Source organism: Aquarana catesbeiana, unplaced genomic scaffold (genome assembly GCF_042186555.1).
Source record: "Aquarana catesbeiana isolate 2022-GZ unplaced genomic scaffold, ASM4218655v1 unanchor231, whole genome shotgun sequence".
Classification (NCBI taxonomy): domain Eukaryota; kingdom Metazoa; phylum Chordata; class Amphibia; order Anura; family Ranidae; genus Aquarana; species Aquarana catesbeiana.
The window spans coordinates 148,663-169,466 of NW_027362659.1; the positions used below are offsets into that span (position 1 = coordinate 148,663).

The window sequence follows — 20,804 nt, forward strand, 5'->3', positions numbered from 1 at the left end:
TGTGACAGTGCATACATCAGTGACACAATCCCCGTTGTGTTCCTGCTGGAGCAGAATCTGCTTGGCATTATGGACAGGGCACTGGAGGCAGAGCAGCAGGAGGAAGAGGAGGACTTCCTTTCCGCTCAAGGCCCACTTTATCCAGACACCATCATTCCTATGTCACAGAACACACAGGAGGAGAGAGGGGAGGAGGATGAGGAGGAGGATTCTAGCGCTTTCATAGGCTTTGAAGAAGAGGAAGACATGCGTCAATCTGTAAGCAATGGCTTTCCAACCCCAGGACCCTTGGGAGTAGTACGTGGCTGGGAGGAGGAAGTTCCAGATGGTGTCATCCTGAGTGACCCCGAGGAGTCTGCTTCTCAAGCCTCTGCAAATTTGAGGCGTATGGGTAAGAATATGTGGCATAAAGGAGAAGGGTGATTACTGGTCAGCAACCCTCCTTGACTACCGTTATAAGGGGAAGGTCTCAGAACTCATCCCGTCCCCACAGAGAGTGCAGAAGATAAAATCTCTTGAGGACACGTTAAAGAAGATTTTATTGAACGTTTTTCCTGACTCCAGTAGGTTACAGTGTGATGGAAAATGTCATTTTGAGTCTTCTGTTGGTCAAGAGAGGAGCGTTGGAGAAGGCGTCCGCCTAAGTGAGGCATTTTGGAATCTTTTTAGTCTTCACCACCCAGGGCTGTCAGCTTCCACATCCCATCGGCAGCTTCTGCATCACATGGTGGATGATTACCTCGGGGGGTAAAAACAGAGATGGAGAGCTTTTCAGCTGATGATCCACTGACTTACTGGGTCATGAGAATAGACCACTGGCCAGAACTTGCCTAGTATACTATTAAGTTGTTGGGCTGCCCTGCATCCAGCGTGCTTTCAGAATGGGCATTCAGTGCTGCAGGAGGTTTCCTTACTGATCATAGAACGCATCTGTCCATAGACTCCGTGGACCGTTTGACTTTTATAAAAATGAATCAGTCCTGGATTACCAGCTATGAAGCCCCTGATGCCAATATCACTGATTAAGTCTTTTGGGACGTGGAATCTCTACAGGACTTCGAGGCTGTCTAGCTTGGAGGGTGTTCAATCATTTCATCTGGAAGAATGTTTTTGGTATAGGTTTCATGGGCACAATTAACACCCAAAGACCAATTTTCAGCACCTGTTTGACAGGTGCATATCATTGCATTTTTTTTTACATCAAGGCCAATACTTGCTTTCATCAAGAGTACCTCTATAGGGTTACGGTGGGAAGGCGCCCAGCACACCCAAATAGTAATTTTTCTGCACCTGTTTGACAGGTGCATATCATTGCAATTTTTTACAGCAAGGTCAATTCTTGCTTTCATCAAAAGTACCTCTATAGGGTTAAGGTGGGAAGGTGCCACTGGCACGCAAAGACCAATTTTTACACACCCAGTACTTCTATTCAAAGTCAAAGTGACACCAGAATGTATTCAAAAAAATCTCTAATCTTTTTCCCAGTGCACTACATTGTGGCCTCATCATACACACTGGCTCCCCAGCTGTTGCTGAGCAAAATAAACGCAGCTTGCAGGGAAAATTGTATTTTTTTGGGCTTTATAAATGCAATTATTGCTGCAGCAGATTCTAGACATGGTACAGATCTGCCACTTTACAGGTAGACTAAGGGGACCCCCCAGGCACTATATTGGAAGAAATTTTTCATTTTTATGCTTTCACTTAAAAAATAAAAAAAATCACTGCTCATTTAAAAATGACGCTTTTCACATACTTTTTTTTATTGATACATGTCCCCCAGGGCAGGAACCGGGCCCCTATAACCATTGTATGCCCAATTACTTGCATATAAGCCTTCAAAATGGACACTTTTGATTTTTGACGTTCGGTCCTATTGACTTTATTGAGGTTCGTTATTTTGGTCCGAACTTTCACAGTGTTCGAAAGTTCTGGTGCAAACCGATCAGGGGTCCGTTCAGTCCATCCTTACTTGCAAACACAATATCGTCTCTGCAAACCCGACACCCATTGAGACCCTTGCAGTCATGCAATGTTGTCTCAGCAGCTTGACACTCATTTGAGACGCTTCCCACTCATCTAGACCTTTGCAACCAAGCAATCTCGTCTCAGCAAACCTGTCACCCATTCAGACCCTTGCAGCCATACAAAATCGTCTCAGCAGCCTCACACTCATTTGAGACCCTTGCAAAACACAATATCGTCTCAGTAACTCCTCACTCATTGAGACCATTGCAACCACGCAATATTATCATAAAAAAATAATAAAATAAATAATAATAAAAAACCTCATACTCATCGAGACCCTTGCAACACAATATCGTCTCAGCAAACCAGACTGAGACCCCGGTGACCACGCAATATCGTCTCAGCAAACCAGACTGAGACCCTTGCAACCACGCAATGTCGTCTCAAAAAACAAACCTTTATACTCATCGAGACCCCTGCAACCATGCAATATCGTCCCAGTAACTGACATTCACTGACACCCTTGCAACCACACAATATTGTCTCCAGTAATTTAAAACACTTTGCGGCACGCACCTACGTGCAAACCTGCATACAAACTGATTTGCAAACACACCTCAGTGACAAACAATCAGCCACACAAACACGCAGTGGCACCTAGTTGGCCATTTATCTCCCGTGGTACACGGGCCACTCATCTTTTCTCTGTCTTTCTCCCTGAGGTTAGTTCAGGTTTCCATCCAGCACCAGGTTGGACTTTATCCCCCCCCCCAAAAAAAAATAGGAGAGGGAAGAAGGTACAGTTCGCATCTTGACCAGGGTCAGTCGCATGACAGGGGTGAGCCAGTTCATTTCAGGTAAAGTCACACCAGGCCCACCGTCAGACAGTTATCTACCCCCTTTAATGACTGCCCACTCACCGAACAACCAGGCACACCACTGGCGGATCTAGACGGGTTGAGGATAGTGTTCAGCAATCTCAATGTGCCCATAGCCGAACATAAAGTGGAAGGCCCGTTACACTCTATCACCTTCCTAGGTGTCACTCTGGACACGCGTGCCATAACCTGCCCCACCCCCCCCCCCACAGACTAGCCTGCACCAGGACAGTTATCCACGACTTCACCCGGTCACAAGGGTGCACCATGAGGCAGTCGCAATCCTTCCTAGGGATGCTGAAATTCACGATGAGGATTATTCCTCAAGGACGGTACTTTATATCACATCTTTTAGTTTTTCTCACACCAGTGCAAGATCCAGGCCAAGTTCCCAAACTAGACCAAGCAGCGGTAGCAGACTTAGCTATGTGGGAAAAATCCCTCACCAGCTGGAATGGCATTTCAATGTTCATCCCAGCAGTGTCAGGCAAGCCACCACGGGTGGTCACTGATGTTGCAGCCTCCACGGGCCTCACGGCCATTTTCGGCCACCACTGGTTCGCCAAACCTTGGCCCCCAGAAATTCTCTTAAATTTCTGCTTTCCCCCAGTCTTCATCACTCAAACTGTATCCCATCATGGCAGCTGCCCAGGTCTGGGGCCACACTTGGACAGGACAGATGATGCTCTTCACCACAGACAATAAGGCCACGGCCGACATCATCAATAAAGGTAGAACCAAGTCATCCCCCAACATGTCCTTCCTGCGCAGGCTTGTGCGGGGAGTAGTTGTATTATTTACTAATGCTTCTACGTGTGTGATAAATGTTACCAGCAATGTAACATCGTATCACTGGAAAAAGTGGAATCATACTCACCCTCTTTCTTCCCCTTTATATATAAAAGAGGTAGGAACCTACAGTATATGAGAAGGAAAGCTAGATATACTCGGTGGTATTGCCCATGGACTCCAGTATACTTATAACCAATGATTCAGAAATTACTAATAGCACATATCTTGGTGTTGCACATGTATGTGCTAAGTATTTAACTCCTAAAGTAAATAATAACACCCATGTACCTGTAGCTAGTACTTGTACTAACACCTCATTATCTGAGAAATCCAAGTAACTTTCAATATCACTACACCCAATGTATTTACCTCTAATCCTAGTTCACACAACAGAAAGAAAAGAGCCTGGTATGACACGCTCCTAGGTGAAACGCGAACCACTTTAGGAGTCCTGAATGGTATTGATTTAGAGACTGTCAGAAGTAAACTTGCAGCTGCTGGAAAGGATAGTGTAGGTGCCCTTCACATATTGGGCGATTTCAGCTCCACGCTCTTAGCACCCCAGGTGGCACAGTTGGACCTAGATAAATCGATGGTGACTAAGCTTGGTGGTTTGACTGTGCTAACAGGTGATTTGACTAAAGCCTCGTACACACGATTGGATTTTCCGCAGACAAAACCTCTGACTTTTGTCTGAAGGCGTGTGCCTGGATTTTGTCTTGCATACAAATGGTACACAATTTTCGTCCAACAAACACGAACGTAGTGACGTACTAGACGTACTACGAGCCGATAAAGAGGAAGTTCAATTGTCAGGCGCCAACCTTTGGGCTCCTTCTGCTAATTTCGTGTTAGTAGAAGTTTGGGGAGTGTTGATTCACACTTTTCAGTTAGTTTCTGAACGGCCGTTCGCCAACCAGCCATGTTGCGGAATTGGAGGAGATAACATGTTATTTATTATTGGCCCTAGAGTTATTGCTTTGACCCAAGTCCAGTCCAGGAACAGGAGGAGGAGTTCTTGGACAAAAAATTGGTTGCTTTATTAATCGTGACCAATTATGTCATATGCCTTTGCTGCGGGAGCAGCAAAGGCATATGATCAGAAAATCCGACAACACACATTTGTCCGCGGAAAATTCTAAAGCCTGCCATCCAACATTTGTCCGTGGAAAATCCGACAACAATTGTCCGATGGAGCATACAAATGGTCGGATTTTACGCCAACAGCCTGTCATCACATATTTGGAAAATCTGATTGTGTGTACACGGCTTTAGAGTCTTGCAAGTTGAATCATGTGTGCTGTAAGGTTCCTTTGGATGAGTCAACAGAGAGATATACTGGAGGAGAACAGGCTCACTTTCCCAGGTACCAGACAGCTGAGGTCTATTTTCAAGATTCCTGCGGATCATTGGGTAATATCTTTTCCTCAGGACACAGTCCACATGAGAAACCACCTTTTTTTCAAGACATGCTAGAGTGATCAGGAATCTTCAAACTACAGCTCTCCAGCCGTTGCGGAACTACACGTTCCATGAGGCATTGTAAAACTCTGACATTCACAGACATAACTAGGCATGATGGGAATTGTAGTTCCTGAACAACTGGAGGGCCGTAGTTTGAAGACCCCTGTGCTAGATCATTATTATGTCTCCAGAACTGGGAGTGTGGCATCTATCCAACTTCTCTCTGCTGGTGGACACAAGAACCTACATCTATAGATATATATTTGGGCAGCACAGTGGTGTAGTGGTTAGCACTTTCACCTAGCAGCAAAAAGGGTCGCTGGTTCGAATCCCACCCATGACACCATCTGCCTGGAGTTTGCATGTTCTCCCTGTGCCTGCGTGGGCTTTCTCCAGGTACTCCGGTTTCCTCCAACACTCTAAACACATGCTGGTAGGTAAATCGGATCCTGTCTAAATTGGCCCTAATATGTGTGTTAGTGACTCACATAAACACCACCCCATGTTAAAAAACATAAATAATTTTCTTAATTTGCAAATAAGGATCATCTCTTCCTCAGAGAACAATGAGCAGGGCATGGTGGTGGAAAGAAATTAGCAGCAGTACAAGCAACTTCCTGTGCTGGCCACCGCTTTCGGGAACCAGATATGCGCCATGGGTACATACCTCCGCGCACACAGCAGTTGTGCATCTCACATGCACAGCGGTTGCACATCTAGCTGCAGAAACCCAATTTTTATGGAAATTAATAGTAAAGCAGATGCAGAACTGGACTAACAAATGTTTCTAGTGAAAGGCAACTGGTGTTTTCTATTAAACAAGGTCTCAATGGGCCATTGACATGCATCACAGTTGAACTTAGGAATGTGTCTTTGCAAAGTTACACTAAATGAAATCCTTTCTTATTTTTGCTTGGGGATAGAGTGCAGAGGGATTAGAAGTATTGTCAGTTTTTGGGGATGTCTGCACCCCTGATAGTGGCAAAATTTGGGAGGCGTCTTCACCCTTTCTCCTTCAAATTTATTCACTTCCTGCCACATAGCCAAACAGGAAGTGAAGGTAAAACCCTACCAATGTCTTTCCTTGGGGACACACAGGTCAGTCTAAATAGTTTTCACATTAGGTAAATTGCACTCTAGCATTTTGCTGTGTAAACCCCAAATTTTTAGGTATCTTGGACTTTGGGGTTTATTTACTAAAGGCAAATCCACTTTGCACTACAAGTGCACTTGGAAGTGCAGTTGCTGGAGATCCGAGGGAGGACATGCAAGGAAAATAAAAAAAACAGCATCTCTGCTTCTACATGATTGGATGATAAAATCACCAGTGCTTCCCCTCAGATTTACAGCAAGTACACTTGTATTGCAGAGTGGATTTTCCTTTAATAAACCCCAAAATACCTATTAAGTGCTAGAATGCAATTTGCCTAATGGGGACATTAGTTAGATTGACCTGTGTGTCCCCAAGGAAAGACATTGGTAGGTTTTTACCCTCTCTTCCCGTTTGTCTATGTGACAGGAAGTGAAGCCAATTTTCAGAAAAGGGAAACAAAGCCCAACCTAAAAAAAAAAGTCAAGCAGGGGTTCTAACACTCACTTGGTTTCCCTCGAATGCCCACAATTAGAATAGGATTGTCTTGAGCTAGATTTTAGCTCAGTGCTTCTCAACCCTGTCCTCAAGTACCCCAACAGGCCATGTTTTTAGATTTACCTTCATCTTGCACAGGTGCTTTAAATCACAGTCAATGGCTTTGTATTTTGGTGAGCTATTTTTGCTAAGATAAATTCCCACAACATGTCCTGTCGGGGGTACTTGAGGACTGAGGAAGAACCACTGACGAACCACTGTGCTAAAATGGAAAATTGAATACTTACCTCTGTAATTTTCCTTTCCTGGTGCCTATTCATGGCAGCATATGCACAATCCATGTATATGCTACCATGAAGGCACCAGGAAAGTAACTTGTAGACAAATCACACCTTTTTTGTTTTGCCATGCCAATCAGCCTAGTTAAGCTGCAGCTAGGAAATCTGTTCCATGAAAACACATAAAACATAAAAATTTGCTACAAATTTTATTGGTCAACAAAACAGGACTTGGAAAAGAGCAAGGGAAGCAAAAAAACACATGTATGTTAATTGGAGACACTAACAGAATATGGTTTTGAGGTCTGACTGCTTTGCAAAGGAAATTAACATTAGCATGCCCACAAACGGACATCTATTAAGGATTAAAACATTAGTCACAACATCTTGAGGAAGATTTTGCAAAACAATGCAGCACAGACAATTAAATCAAAGTGAAACAACCTACAAATGACACACATTGACAACATCAAAAATATTTCAGGGGAAAAATATTTCAGGGGGGAAACATCCCCCCCTACCCAAAAAAATACAATAAACCGCAGTAAAAATAACTTGCTCTAAAACACATCTGTTTTGCAAAGACATAACAAACAAAATACAAAAGAGAAAATAGAGGTGTTCCAAACTCTATAAGGACACCCAAATGTACTCTCTTGCTGGCCCCACACACACAATCTTGCCTCTTTTCAGGGCAAGGTAAAGAATGCCATCTGGAAGCTTGATATAAAACATAGGTTTGCGTGCTAATGAGGAAATTGAAAACACATGCACAGTCCATAAAACACACAAAATGCAAGTTCACCCAATGTAGAGACAGAACTTCAAAGTGGGTACACCTGTTAAGGATGTCCTTAAATTACTAACCCAAAAAACACACTCTCTGAGCATGCCCAGAAACATCCAAGTGCTGTTCACACACAAAAAGAAGAAAAAAAAAGCAAAGTCCCTGAGCATGCCCAGACCAACCCAAATGCAGCTAGCACAAAATAAGCCACCCCCTGTCCAAAATTAAGTACATCATCCAGCATTCTACAAAATTACAGATGGGACAAACACCCCCTGGTCCAGGGGGACAAACGAAGAGCCTAACATGGGTAAAAGACAACAAATACCATTGCAGTCTATGGGAACTGACTTCTGGCTGGCTTATCTTCTAGTTATTGGTCTTAAAATGGACATGGGGGCCCAGGTCCCATCCTGAGGGACATATATCAATGTCACCAATTTGGACAACCCCAAAAATGAAACAAGGAGAAGTTCCTTTAAAAATGCATAATTGCTGAAAAGCTAGTAAACACTGGGGGGGGGGGGGCTCACTCTGCCTGTAAAATGGTGCATCTGTAGCATGTAATCTAAAATGCTGCTTCAAAGATGTACGGATTTAGAGAAAGTTAAAAATCTACATTGATGCTGCAAGACTTTAACACCAAAAAAAATAGCCTGCCCACCCAATACATACAAGGTCATTTGGGTCTGTTAAGGCTTAAAATGAGAACCCCATGTGAAAAACCCCATCCCAAACTAAAAAAATATTGTGCCCCTCCCAAACACACAGCAAGCCAGCCCATGAAAGGGGGTGGATGCTTTGGGGCCGGAGGGGCATGGGCAACCCAAAAGTCAACCACCTTGTTCCTCTATTCAGGGGGACAAGGGCCTCTTCCACACAACCCTAGGCTGGGGTTGTGGGGGGCTGCAGACAGGGGGCTTTACAGAATGTGGAAAGCCCCTTTAAACTAGTGGGTACAAGGTGCTTTGTGGTTGGTATTGGGCTGAGCCCAACATGCCCCAAAGGCAGCCACCTATGTTGAGTGCATGTGGCCTTGTATGATTCAGGAGGGGGTTGGGCGATCGCTCTTCTTGCCCCTTTCCTAGCTGGCCCTATTGTATGCTCTGAAAAAGGATGTGGTTTGGATTGGTGAAGGCAGCTCACAGCCTTTGGAGAATGGAGTGTGGATTTTCCCTTTAAAAGCAAAAGTTAGCCCAAAGAAATCATATGCATTAGAGGGGAAGACAAGAGCATTGGAGAATGGAGTGTGAAGTTCCCCTTTAAAAGCAAATACTAGCCCAAGCTTGCGCATGCGCAGTCCTAAAACGTACTTGCAGGCACAGAAAGCTTGCTCTGAAAAAGATACTTTCTTATTCTATTTTGAGCATATTTGTTACTTGGGCAGTTGTTACTAAACTTCCTCACATCACCCCATAATATTGGCAGAACACACTAATATTGGATTGAAGATGCCGTGTGCCATGTCCATAGTGGCGCACAGATTGCATTTTCCCGTGCGCCGAGATCGCTATAGTAAATGGGGGATTCGTGCTCTGTTCCCGGCGCACCATTTCGTAAATATGAAAATGTGCATTGCGCCTCTTCTGATGGCACACGGCTTTCGTAAATCAGCCCCAGTGTGTCATACCAAGATATTTAGCAACATATCTAGTTTTTATTGTATGGGACATTATAAGGTGTTTGTCCCTAAAGATTATGGAATCACTATGTGCAAATTCTTTACTCTCCCTATGCCAGAGGTAATCACTAATACTGTCGCATGGTGGGAACCAAAGTATGTTGGATCTTATATAGCTGTGGGTTCAACGCTTATAGCTTGGATGACTGCCAGAAAGCTGATAAGGGACTCATTTGTACACATAGGTGTTCTGTGTTTGAACCCTGCCTATTATCTAAGCCAGATGTTAACATGTATATTTGTACTTTATATCCACAGGGTTATTATGCGTTTATAGAAGTAGGCCTACAGCAGGTATGCTTAGCAATGGAGGTAGGTGTAATGCCGCGTACACACGAGCGGACTTTACGGCAGACTTTGCCCGGCGGACAGGACTTCGTCGGACAACTGGATCGTGTGTGGGCTCCAGCGGACTTTGTTTACTCGAGTCCGGTCGAAAAGTCCGCTCGTCTGTATGCTAGTTCCACGGACAAAAAGCCACGCTAGGGCAGCTATTGGCTACTGGCTATGAACTTCCTTGTTTTAGTCCGGTCGTACGTCATCACGTACGAATTCGACGTACTTTGGTGGATTGTGTGTAGGCAAGTCCGTTCATTCAGAAAGTCCGTCGAAAAGTCAGCCGGGCAAAGTCTGCCGTAAAGTCCGACCGTGTGTACGTGGCATTAATATCACTGAAGTGGATACTCATTTGCCCTTTTCAGGCTGCATGCACAATGTTTAATTTTTGTATTGGCATGGTAAAAATGATGTTAGGAGTCACAGAACACTTCCACAGCATCTACTGGAGACAAGATGCACTCCCAGTGGGCGATTTCTCATTGCCCATAGGCCCAATTGTAGAAATACTTAAACAACAGAGGACATCTTTGCAATATCTTAAGACATATAATTTTACAGTACATCAGGCAATCGTAAAAACTACCATTATGAGAGATAAACTTGAAGCAGCCACTACTCAGTTACCACAAGACCCCCATCATTTGTGGTATAATGTGTTCAAAGGTTGGTCACCCATAGGAAGTGAGGTGGTGAAAACTTTCTTCTACCCACTTTCTGTCTGTGTTATTATTTTGGTCATACTTGTACAATTGCTATTTGGTTTGTACTATAAAGAGGAAAATTAACAGAATGATCAATAAGGCTGATGATGAAGCCGATGGGAAAGCTTATTTCCAAAGTAATATGGAGAAAACTATCATATTCATGATAAAAGAGGGGATTGAAGGGTTAATGATGTTTCTGTTCTGTATAATTCCATGTTATTCCTATTATCCGAGTTTGATTGGAATGTGTTTACTTGCTAGAATTTATAAATAGGTGGTATAATAAAGTATTAAGGTAAAAAACTATAAACATGTACCATCATCCAGGAATGAATAATTTACAGAGTTTGGAAGCCTGATCCCCAGTCAGGCGACCTAAAGAAATGGGGGCATATTGGACTATTGCGGTACAATAAACATTGGTAATAATATAGAAAATAAATCAGTGATATGAAATTGTATAGTAGATTTTATTGATGCAGAAATACAAATCTTGATAATACAATACAGCATGATAGAGTTAAAAACATAGCGCCAGGTAGGGACGTAGTTGTACAATAAAACAATTGATCGCAGAAGTCATTTCCTCGACTAGTTTCGCGGATATAACCGCTTCATCAGGAGGGAGTCTGAGGATGGTTTATTATAGCTAAACCTAACAAAGTAAGAAAAAGTACACTGTAATATGCCAAAAGAACATCTACAGTAAAATTGCATCATAGTTAGAGACATATAATAAAGTTTAACAGGGGGAAAAGGACAAATCTGCTTACCCATGTCCCAGTTGACCCCAAGCGTGGGGCTTCACCACCCTGGAGTGGTCTCCCACGGCGACCGGGGGAGCTACAACAATGACGGGGATAATAGGGAAGAGAACGTAAGAATGGTAGGGTATACTATTTTGCCAATATAAAACGAGTGGAAAAGTGACACTGGAAGGTGAAGAAAGTAGATTGGTAAAAGTGTGGGGACTACTGGGAGGATTGCAAATTGCAAACCAAGGGAGGAGAACATAAAAATTGTAATGACCATAGTGAAGAGGTGGGAACGATAGTGGGATATAGTGTGGGAAGGTGAAGGTATGGGGGGAGGGAAAACAAGGGAAGGGAGGAATGGAGAAGTGGGGGACCAAGATAAGGGTGATGGAGACGAGAGGAAAGGCTGGAAGGTGAAAACATTGGGGGGAAGGGGAGGGGAGGGAAAGAGGGTTTTGGTGGAGTGGTTGAGGGCATAGCAATACCTGATGCTGAGGTAAAAACATGTGGGGGTATCCGGGAAGGCACCCAGAGAGGGGCCAATACCATATGAGGCCGGAGAAGGGCTATTAAGGATTACAGGCAGCGGGCGAAAGCGGGGTACGGCATATTCGCCCATGCCTGGAGCATCTAAAAGGAAGAAAATGTACGATCATTATACACCCAAGCTGGTACCCTGAGGTACGGGACAGCAGGATAATAGAGTAAATAGAGTAATCCCTTGTAACTTACTGTAAGCTGGCCATATTGCACAATGCCCGGAACCCGGAACCAAAATAGTCTAGACTATTTCGTGCGCGCGCGATGCGGAACCCCTGACCCTGCGACATCATGCGCCGGCGTTCCACCGGCGTGTGGTAGCGTCGCTCGGTTGGGAGCTATTAAAGGCAGGCTTTGCCTGTCCATCCATTGACGGTTGGTTCCGGGGTCCGGGCATTGTGCAATATGGCCAGCTTACAGTAAGTTACAAGGGATTACTCTATTTACTCTATTATCCTGCTGTCCCGTACCTCAGGGTACCAGCTTGGGTGTATAATGATCGTACATTTTCTTCCTTTTAGATGCTCCAGGCATGGGCTAATATGCCGTACCCCGCTTTCGCCCGCTGCCTGTAATCCTTAATAGCCCTTCTCCGGCCTCATATGGTATTGGCCCCTCTCTGGGTGCCTTCCCGGATACCCCCCCATGTTTTTACCTCAGCATCAGGTATTGCTATGCCCTCAACCACTCCACCAAAACCCTCTTTCCCCTCTTTCCCTCCCCTCCCCTTCCCCCCAATGTTTTCACCTTCCAGCCTTTCCTCTTGTCTCCATCACCCTTATCTTGGTCCCCCACTTCTCCAGTCCTCCCTTCCCTCGTTTTCCCTCCCCCCATACCTTCACCTTCCCACACTATATCCCACTATCGTTCCCACCTCTTCACTATGGTCATTACAATTTTTATGTTCTCCTCCCTTGGTTTGCAATTTGCAATCCTCCCAGTAGTCCCCACACTTTTACCAATCTACTTTCTTCAGCTTCCAGTGTCACTTTTCCACTCGTTTTATATTGGCAAAATAGTATACCCTACCATTCTTACGTTCTCTTCCCTATTATCCCCGTCATTGTTGTAGCTCCCCCGGGTCGCCGTGGGAGACCACTCCAGGGTGGTGAAGCCCCGCGCTTGGGGTCAACTGGGACATGGGTAAGCAGATTTATCCTTTTCCCCCTGTTAAACTTTATTATATGTCTCTAACTATGATGCAATTTTACTGTAGATGTTCTTTTGGCATATTACAGTGTACTTTTTCTTACTTTGTTAGGTTTAGCTATAATAAACCATCCTCAGACTCCCTCCTGATGAAGCGGTTATATCCGCGAAACTAGTCGAGGAATTGACTTCTGCGATCAATTGTTTTATTGTACAACTACGTCCCTACCTGGCGCTATGTTTTTAACTCTATCATGGTGTATTGTATTATCAAGATTTGTATTTCTGCATCAATAAAATCTACTATACAATTTCATATCACTGATTTATTTTCTATATTATTACCAATGTTTATTGTACCGCAATAGTCCAATATGCCCCCATTTCTTTAGGTCGCCTGACTGGGGATCAGGCTACTTGCTAGAATTGTTTAGGCTAAGAGAATGGCATGGCTGATTTCTCAGGCTGAGAACAGCCTGACTTGTACTTTTCACCGACAATATTATGAGACTGCATGTCATATGGAGGTAAACATATTTTCTTAGAATTGCCATCCTTTTTCTCTGTAATCAAACCCTAAATGTATTGTAATTCATCCTTCCTTTATTTTGTATAAAACAAAGGGACATCCCCCTTAATAAACGGACATGTTATTGACCTCATCTCGTGTGTGTGTCATTTGGGTGACCACAGGATCCTGGTGGAAGTTATCCAGCTGTCCGGTTCAAGTCCCCGACACCCCCCTGTGAGATCTCTGATGTGTGTAAAGACTGGACTTGTCTGAAAAACATTTTCCACACTCAGGACAAGAATACGGTTTCTCCCCCGTGTGAGATCTCTGATGTGTGGAAAGACTGGCCTTCTGTGAAAAACATTTCCCACACTCAGGACAGGAATACGGCTTCTCCCCCGTGTGAGATCTCTGATGTGAGCAAAGACTGGCCTTCTGTGAAAAACATTTCCCACACTCAGGACAGGAATACGGCTTCTCTCCTGTGTGCACTCTCTGATGGCTGAAAAGATGGAACTTCCGTGAAAAACATTTTCCACACTCAAGACAGGAATACGGCTTTTCCCCTGTGTGAGATCTCTGATGTGTGTAAAGACTGGACTTCTGTGAAAAACATTTCCCGCACTCAGGACAGTAATATGGCTTCTCCCCTGTGTGAGATCTCAGATGTTTGCAAAGACTCAACTTGTCTGAAAAGCATTTCCCACACTCAGGACAGGAATATGTCTTCTCTCCAGTGTGGGAAATCTGATGTCTGTAAAGATTGGCCTTCTGTGAAAAGCATTTCCCGCATTCAGCACAGGAATAGGGCTTCTCCCCCATATGAGAACCCTGATGTCTGTAAAGATTGGACCTATGTAAAAAACATTTCCCACACTCAGAGCAGGAATACGGCTTCTCCCCTGTGTGAGATCTCTGATGCACATTAAAACCAGATTTAGAATGGAAACATTTCCCGCACTCAGAACAGGAATATGGCTTCTCACCTGTGTGAGATCTCTGATGTGTGACAAGATCTGATTTTCGTCCAAAACATTTCCCGCACTCAGAACAAGAATACAGTTTTTCCCCCTTGTGAGATCTCTGATGTCTGTAAAGATTGGACTTATTTAAAAAACATTTCCCACACTCAGGGCAGGAATGTGGCTTCTCCCCCGTGTGAGATCTTTTATGCACATTAAGTTTGGATTTAAAACGGAAAAACTTCCCGCACTCAGTACAGGAAAACCTCCCATCTGTTGGAAGGACGGCACCGCCCCTCACAGTCTGAGGTTCCTCAGGATAAGAGGAATACGAAGGTCCATCTACACTGTGTGGTGCTGGATTGACATTTGAGGTAGCTGGGTTTTCTCCTGGATTATACTGTGTGTTGTCCTCATCTTCTACTTTACAGTCTGGAGACAAAGTGAGACAATCCTCTGAGGTTTTCCTCATCTCCCGTCCATCTACTAAAATAAAAATACAAAGATTATTACTAGAGAGTGAGGAAACAACTAAACTGTCTTTAATAGGGATGACAGTGATGAGGGGATTATAGGACGAGTGTCCCCTCCCCCTCTATCACTCATTGCCATCTTCCCAACACAAGAAGTCCTGCACTTCCTTATTTAGTCCATGATTTAGTCATGAATAACAGCGGGGCTGAGCCCCACCAGAGGTCAGAGAGTGAGGATGGGGGGAGAACAACCAAGATGAAGACTGGACTGATCCTGAAGACCACTATCATTGGATTATTGACTCCTCCCTCATTATCACTTTCTGTTTAAGGTTCTAAAGTTTTAGGATGTTATCGCATTATTATCAACACGTAAAAGTCTGTGCTCCAATCAAACCATCAGATATAAAATATCCAGCTGGTAGAAAATGGGTGTAACAAAAGAGAATACATATTATGTTTATATATAGCAGTGGATACAGGGGAGAGAACAGAAGTCAGGACTATGTAATGTACAACATATTGTATAAGATACAGCAGATAGGACTATATAGTATCAGAATAACATAACATAAACACAGAGTATATAGTGCAGGGGTCAGGTGTATGTAATGTACAACATGCAGTAGAGTACATTTTATAGTGTAAGGGTCAGGACTCATAATATTGGTATTCAGTAATCAGTGGAAACTTAAATGTTTACATGAGACAAGTTGCAGAGGTCCCACACCGCTGCCTCCCATCTCCTGAGACTGCACTCAGGGACTTGGATCTGAGACTATACAGACATATCCCTCCACCCGGCACAACCAGTAAACAACAGAGTAAGCAACCCTGGGAGAATTGCTCTGTCAGAGATCTTACTAAACCCGGGCATGGGGCAGGAATCCCAAAGCACATACCCCTGGTGCCTATATCTAGTAATGCCTATGGTGAAATCTACATTTTGCTGCCAGCTGAACCCCAGAATCCCAAAAAATCCAGTCTAGATACATAAATTCTTTCTGCAGCACAGAGAAGGAAGATTATCCGAGAGAAATACAGGATGGGGAACACAGGTCAGGAAAGTGACCAGGGTATTACAGGCTGATATCACCAAGTTTTTGCAACCTACTCTGGACCAATCAGTGAGCAGTATGGGTGGAGGAAAGTATTTAGTGTTAATGACCCACCTGTACTGATCTCTGTAGGAGTGTCCTCCTCTATAAATGTCCCCGTTATTCCATCCTCCTCCATAGACTGCTGATCATCCCTCACATATGTCTCTTCTTCTTCTGCTTTAACCTCAAATTCTATATCATTTGGATCTCCACTCTAGATCAAGAAAATGAGAATGACTATAAACTATAAACATACATAAAAAATCCACACATCTCCATGTTCTAGATGCTCCACCAACCTTGTAACAGTGAGGGATGGTGTGATATTTCTGTGTGGAATCCCCGGAATACAGAGGACGGGGACATCTCTCTGGTGTGTTTCTGTAGCTGGATGACTCCACCATGATGTTCTGGAACAGATCTTTGCATCCTTTTAGAGACTCTGACTCCTTCGTCACCACTTCTTCATCATCCTCCTCTTTTATCTCTTCTTTAACCCCAACTTTAAAATCTCTCAGGTTTCCATTCTGAATGTAGAATAAAAATGACATATATTGTAACAATGCAGATAATGTACAGATCCTAATGATACTATCAGTGATTGTCCCTTATCTACCTGATGATGGTGAGGGATGGTGTGATCTTCCTGTGTGGAATCCCGGGAATACAGAGGACGGGGACATCTCTCTGGTGGGTTCCCATTACTGGATCCATCTGTAGGAAACACACACACTGACTGAATACATTGTTTCTATGTGTTTATCAGATGATGGGGGATCTAAGTGGAGCCTCCATACTGCTCTCTCCTTTACAATAAAGTCTCCTCTTACCAGGTGATGTGAGGGGTGGCCGATTGTCCATCATGACGTCCTTGTAGAGATCCTTGTGTCCTTCTAAATACTCCCACTCCTCCATGGATAAATAGACAGTGACATCCTGACACCTTATAGGAACCTGACACACACAATGATACAGTCACCATCCAGACACATCCCTTGTCTATTACTGGATAATGTCCCACAATTCCCAGCACCACTCACCTCTCCTGTCAGCAACTCCATCATCTTCTTGGTGACTTTTAGAATCTTCTGCATGTTGTGTCTCTCAGGTTTTAGGTAGTCACATGGAGACACTGTGATGGTCATATGATCACCTGACTTCAGAAGAGTAAATCTCTGTATTGAGGAACCAATAGGAATATCATTAGAATCCCAGAATCCTCCTCACCTCTCTGGTCAGGTCTGTGTTTTATTAATAGAGATAAGAGTGATGTCATGTGACATCCCAGAATCCTCCTCACCTCTCCAGTCAGCAGGTAGATGATCTCCAGGGTGAGGTTTATTATCTTCTCAGTCATGTGACTCCGGTCCTCCTCCATCTTCATTGGTGCCGTCATTTGATCTATACAGGTCTCCTTGTAGACGGATAACTTTGGGAAATGAAAGTAAGAATTATTTGGATGGTATTGGTTACACAATAATAGGATGTGTATGAGAGGTGGATAAAAGGAGGGTTGCTGTATATTTAACCACCTCAATACCAGACACTTTTACCCCCTTCCTGCCCAGGCCAATTTTCAGCTTTCAGCGCTCTCATACCTTGAACGACAATTACTCAGTCATGCAACACTGTACCCAAATTAAATGTATTTTTTTTCAGACAGATAGAGCTTTCTTTTAGTGGTATTTAATCCCCTCTAGGTTTTTAGTTTTTTGCTAATACATAAAAAAATACAGAAATTTTGAAAAAAAAAACAAAAACTTTTCTGTTATAAAGTTGTGCAAATAAATAATTGCCTTTATAAAATTTAAGCCAAACTCTATTCTGATACATTTCTTTAGTAAAAATAACCCAAATCAGTGTATATTATTTAGTCCAGGGGTAAGCAACCTTCGAGAGATGGAGATCTACTTGAACAACACTGATGAATTCAAAGATAACCGGGAGAATGTTGATCCCCCACCACAAAAAAAAAAAAAAAGGCAGCAAGACCGACCAACTTTTTTTGAGAAAAATGACCAGTTACACTTACCTGTAATGGTGTTTCTGGAAAGTCTTCCAGGACGACACCCTGAGAGATGACTGGTCCCACATGACAGGAAACACAATCAATCAAAGAGGTTCAAACCCCCACCCCTCCCTGTGCTCCTCAGTTGTGAAAAAAGTATTGACCCACACCAGTGCACAAGAGTGAAAATATACCACAAAACTCTATACATTATGAATATACCTAAAAAGAGCGAGTGGGAAGTAGGCCTGCCGTCCTGGAAGACTTACCGATAAGTGTAACTGCTCATTTTCTCAAGTAGTCTTCCAGGAGAGAAGAGCAAGTAGCTCAGGCCTACCTTAGGGCGGGACAACAGCTTGTAGAACCTTCCTACCAAATGCCAGATCCTGAGGTGACAGCAACTCCACTCTATAATGTCTCAGGAAGGTGTTCTGGCTTGTCCATGTAGCTGCTTTGCATATTTGCTCCACCGATGCTCCAGCCCTTTCTGCCCAAAAGGTCGCCAGAGACCGGGTGGAATTTGCCTTAATGTCCCTCGGGACTGCCGTACCTGAGTGATCATAGGCCAAGGAAATAGTTTGCTTAATCCATCTTGCTATGGATGCTCTAGATGCTTGGTGGCTCTTCTTTTGGCCAAAAAAATTAACTAAAAAATGGCTGGACTTTCTAAACTCTAACTTTCTCTAAATAAATCAACAGACAGCGTCTGACATCTAGACAATGAATAGAAACTTCCCTCTCGTTGTGAGAATTGGTGCAAAGGGAAGGAAGCACAATCTCTTGAGTTCTGTGGAACTTTGAGGCTACCTTAGGGAGGTACAGGGGGTCCTGGCTAAGTACAACCCTGTCATCAAATAAACAAAAAAAAGGCTCTTTTATTGGCAAAGCCTGAATGTCGCTTATCCTCCTGGCTGTTGTAATTGCCAGAAGGAAGGCTAACTTAAGTGAGTAACTTGAGGGGAACCTGAGCCAACAGTTCAAACCGAGCCTTGGTTAGCCCATCTAAAACTAAAGTAAGGTCCCAGGGTGGAAATATACACATCTGTACTGGGGACAGCCTATCTCTGACCGACAAGAACCTCTTGATCAGGGCGTCCAGAGCCAATCTCCTGTCCAAAAAACAGGACAAAGCTGCAACCTGTACTCTAAAGAGTCTTGGTTGCCAGCCCCTGATCCGCGCCATCCTGGAGGAAATCCAGGATGGCAGGGATTTCTTGTTGGGAGGTCCCTCTCGCCTGACACCAGCGCGAGAAAACACTCCACGCCTTTGCGTAAATACGCCTTGTAACTGGCTTCCTACTTAATAAGAGAGTATCAACTACTCTGTCAGAAAGGCCCTTCGCCCACCGGTTCTCCCTTTCAAGAGCCAGGCCGTCAGCTTGAAGAAGCCAGGATCTGGGTGGCAGACTGGACCCTGAAGGAGAAGGTCCTGCCGAACCAGAAGATGCTGAGGCGGAGCTATGGACCAACTCCCCAAGGCCGGAAACCCGGGGCAATTAGGATCAGTCTGCCCTCTGAGAGATTCAGCTTCTGCACTACTCTCGGGATTAGACCAAAGGGGGAGAGGCATAGGCCAAACGGAAGTTCTAAACTTGGGCCAGCGCATCCACACCCTCCGAATCCCTTTCGCGCGAGAGAGAGAATAATCTTTTTACCCTTCTGTTCTTCCTGCGAGCAAAGAGGTTGATTTCTGGTTTGCCAAATTGCCGGCACACCAGGGAGAATACGTCGGGATTCAACTCCAATTCTCCCTGGAGAATCGTCTGTCGACTGAGATAGTCCACTTCGATGTTGCATGTTCCCTTTATATGCACTGCTGAAATATAGAGAGGATCCGTTGCTCTGCCCAGCCAAGGATTTCCAGTGCCAAGGCCAGAAGAGCGAGAGATCTAGTGCCTCCCTAATTATTCAGGAATGCCACTGCTGGAGCATTGTCGGAAAGAATCTGGACCTCTCGGCTCCCGGATCCTTTCCACGAATGCCCTTAGGGCCTCCCCGACCACCAAGAGCTCCCGAAATTTGGAGGAGGCGTTTCTCTGACCCCGGTCCCAGGAACCCTGGGCTCGCAGTTCCTCTAGGTGGGCCCCCCAACCCCAGGAACTCACATCCGTCATTATCCTGAGGGCCTGAAGCTGGCCCCAAAGGAGACCACCCTGCAATTTCTGAGGATGACGCCACCGCTGTAGGGATTCCCTTACTACGGCTGCAATGGGAACTTTGTTGTCCAGCGTTCCTCTCTCACCGTTCCATGAGGAAAGGAGGAATTGTTGGAGAGTCCTGGAATGGAGCTGAGCCCACGGTACTGCTGGTATACAAGATGTCATTAAACCCAAACCCTCATAATCCTTCTGTAAGGAAACCCTTCCTGTCTCTAACAGGGATGTAACTGCTGAAATGAAGGCCTCTACCTTGTCCTGAGGTAAGACCAGCCTCTGTTCTAAGGAATTCACCAGGAATCCCAGATAGACCTTCGTCTGGGAAGGTACCAACGAGGATTTCTCCTTGCTGATGATCCATCCCAGAGATTCCAAGGTACTCACTACTCTGGCTAGGTCGGAGAGAAGGTGATCTCAACTCTGGTTGTAGATATAGTGAAAAATAGAGACAGGAAAGACCAAAATATAAAACACCACATCCCATATATAGAGATATAGAAAGAAAGGACTGTAGGCCTTGGGCCTAGGGACTTTAGAGGTGTTGATATCAGAAAATTTTTATATATATATACACTGGTTCACAACCATGTTAGGATAAAAAACAGATTTTTATTACAATTAATATAAAAAAGGCCTAACCACGGGCCAATACATATATAACAATTTCCAGA

General features: G+C 44.3%; 1 protein-coding gene across 1 annotated transcript in view; it reads right to left on the reverse strand.

Moving 5' to 3' along the window:
* Positions 1-13,287: 13,287 nt before the first annotated feature.
* The window catches only part of LOC141121785 (uncharacterized), a 146,411-nt gene continuing 138,894 nt past the window's right edge, over positions 13,288-20,804 (reverse strand). The window contains exons 9-15 of the mRNA XM_073611506.1: positions 17,270-17,395; positions 17,010-17,144; positions 16,800-16,923; positions 16,586-16,683; positions 16,269-16,496; positions 16,042-16,183; positions 13,288-14,882 (exon numbers count right to left, since the gene is read on the reverse strand). Of these exons, the coding sequence (XP_073467607.1) occupies positions 13,648-14,882; positions 16,042-16,183; positions 16,269-16,496; positions 16,586-16,683; positions 16,800-16,923; positions 17,010-17,144; positions 17,270-17,395 (2,088 nt within the window). The 3' untranslated portion in view covers positions 13,288-13,647. The remainder of the gene's footprint in view (positions 14,883-16,041; positions 16,184-16,268; positions 16,497-16,585; positions 16,684-16,799; positions 16,924-17,009; positions 17,145-17,269; positions 17,396-20,804) is intronic.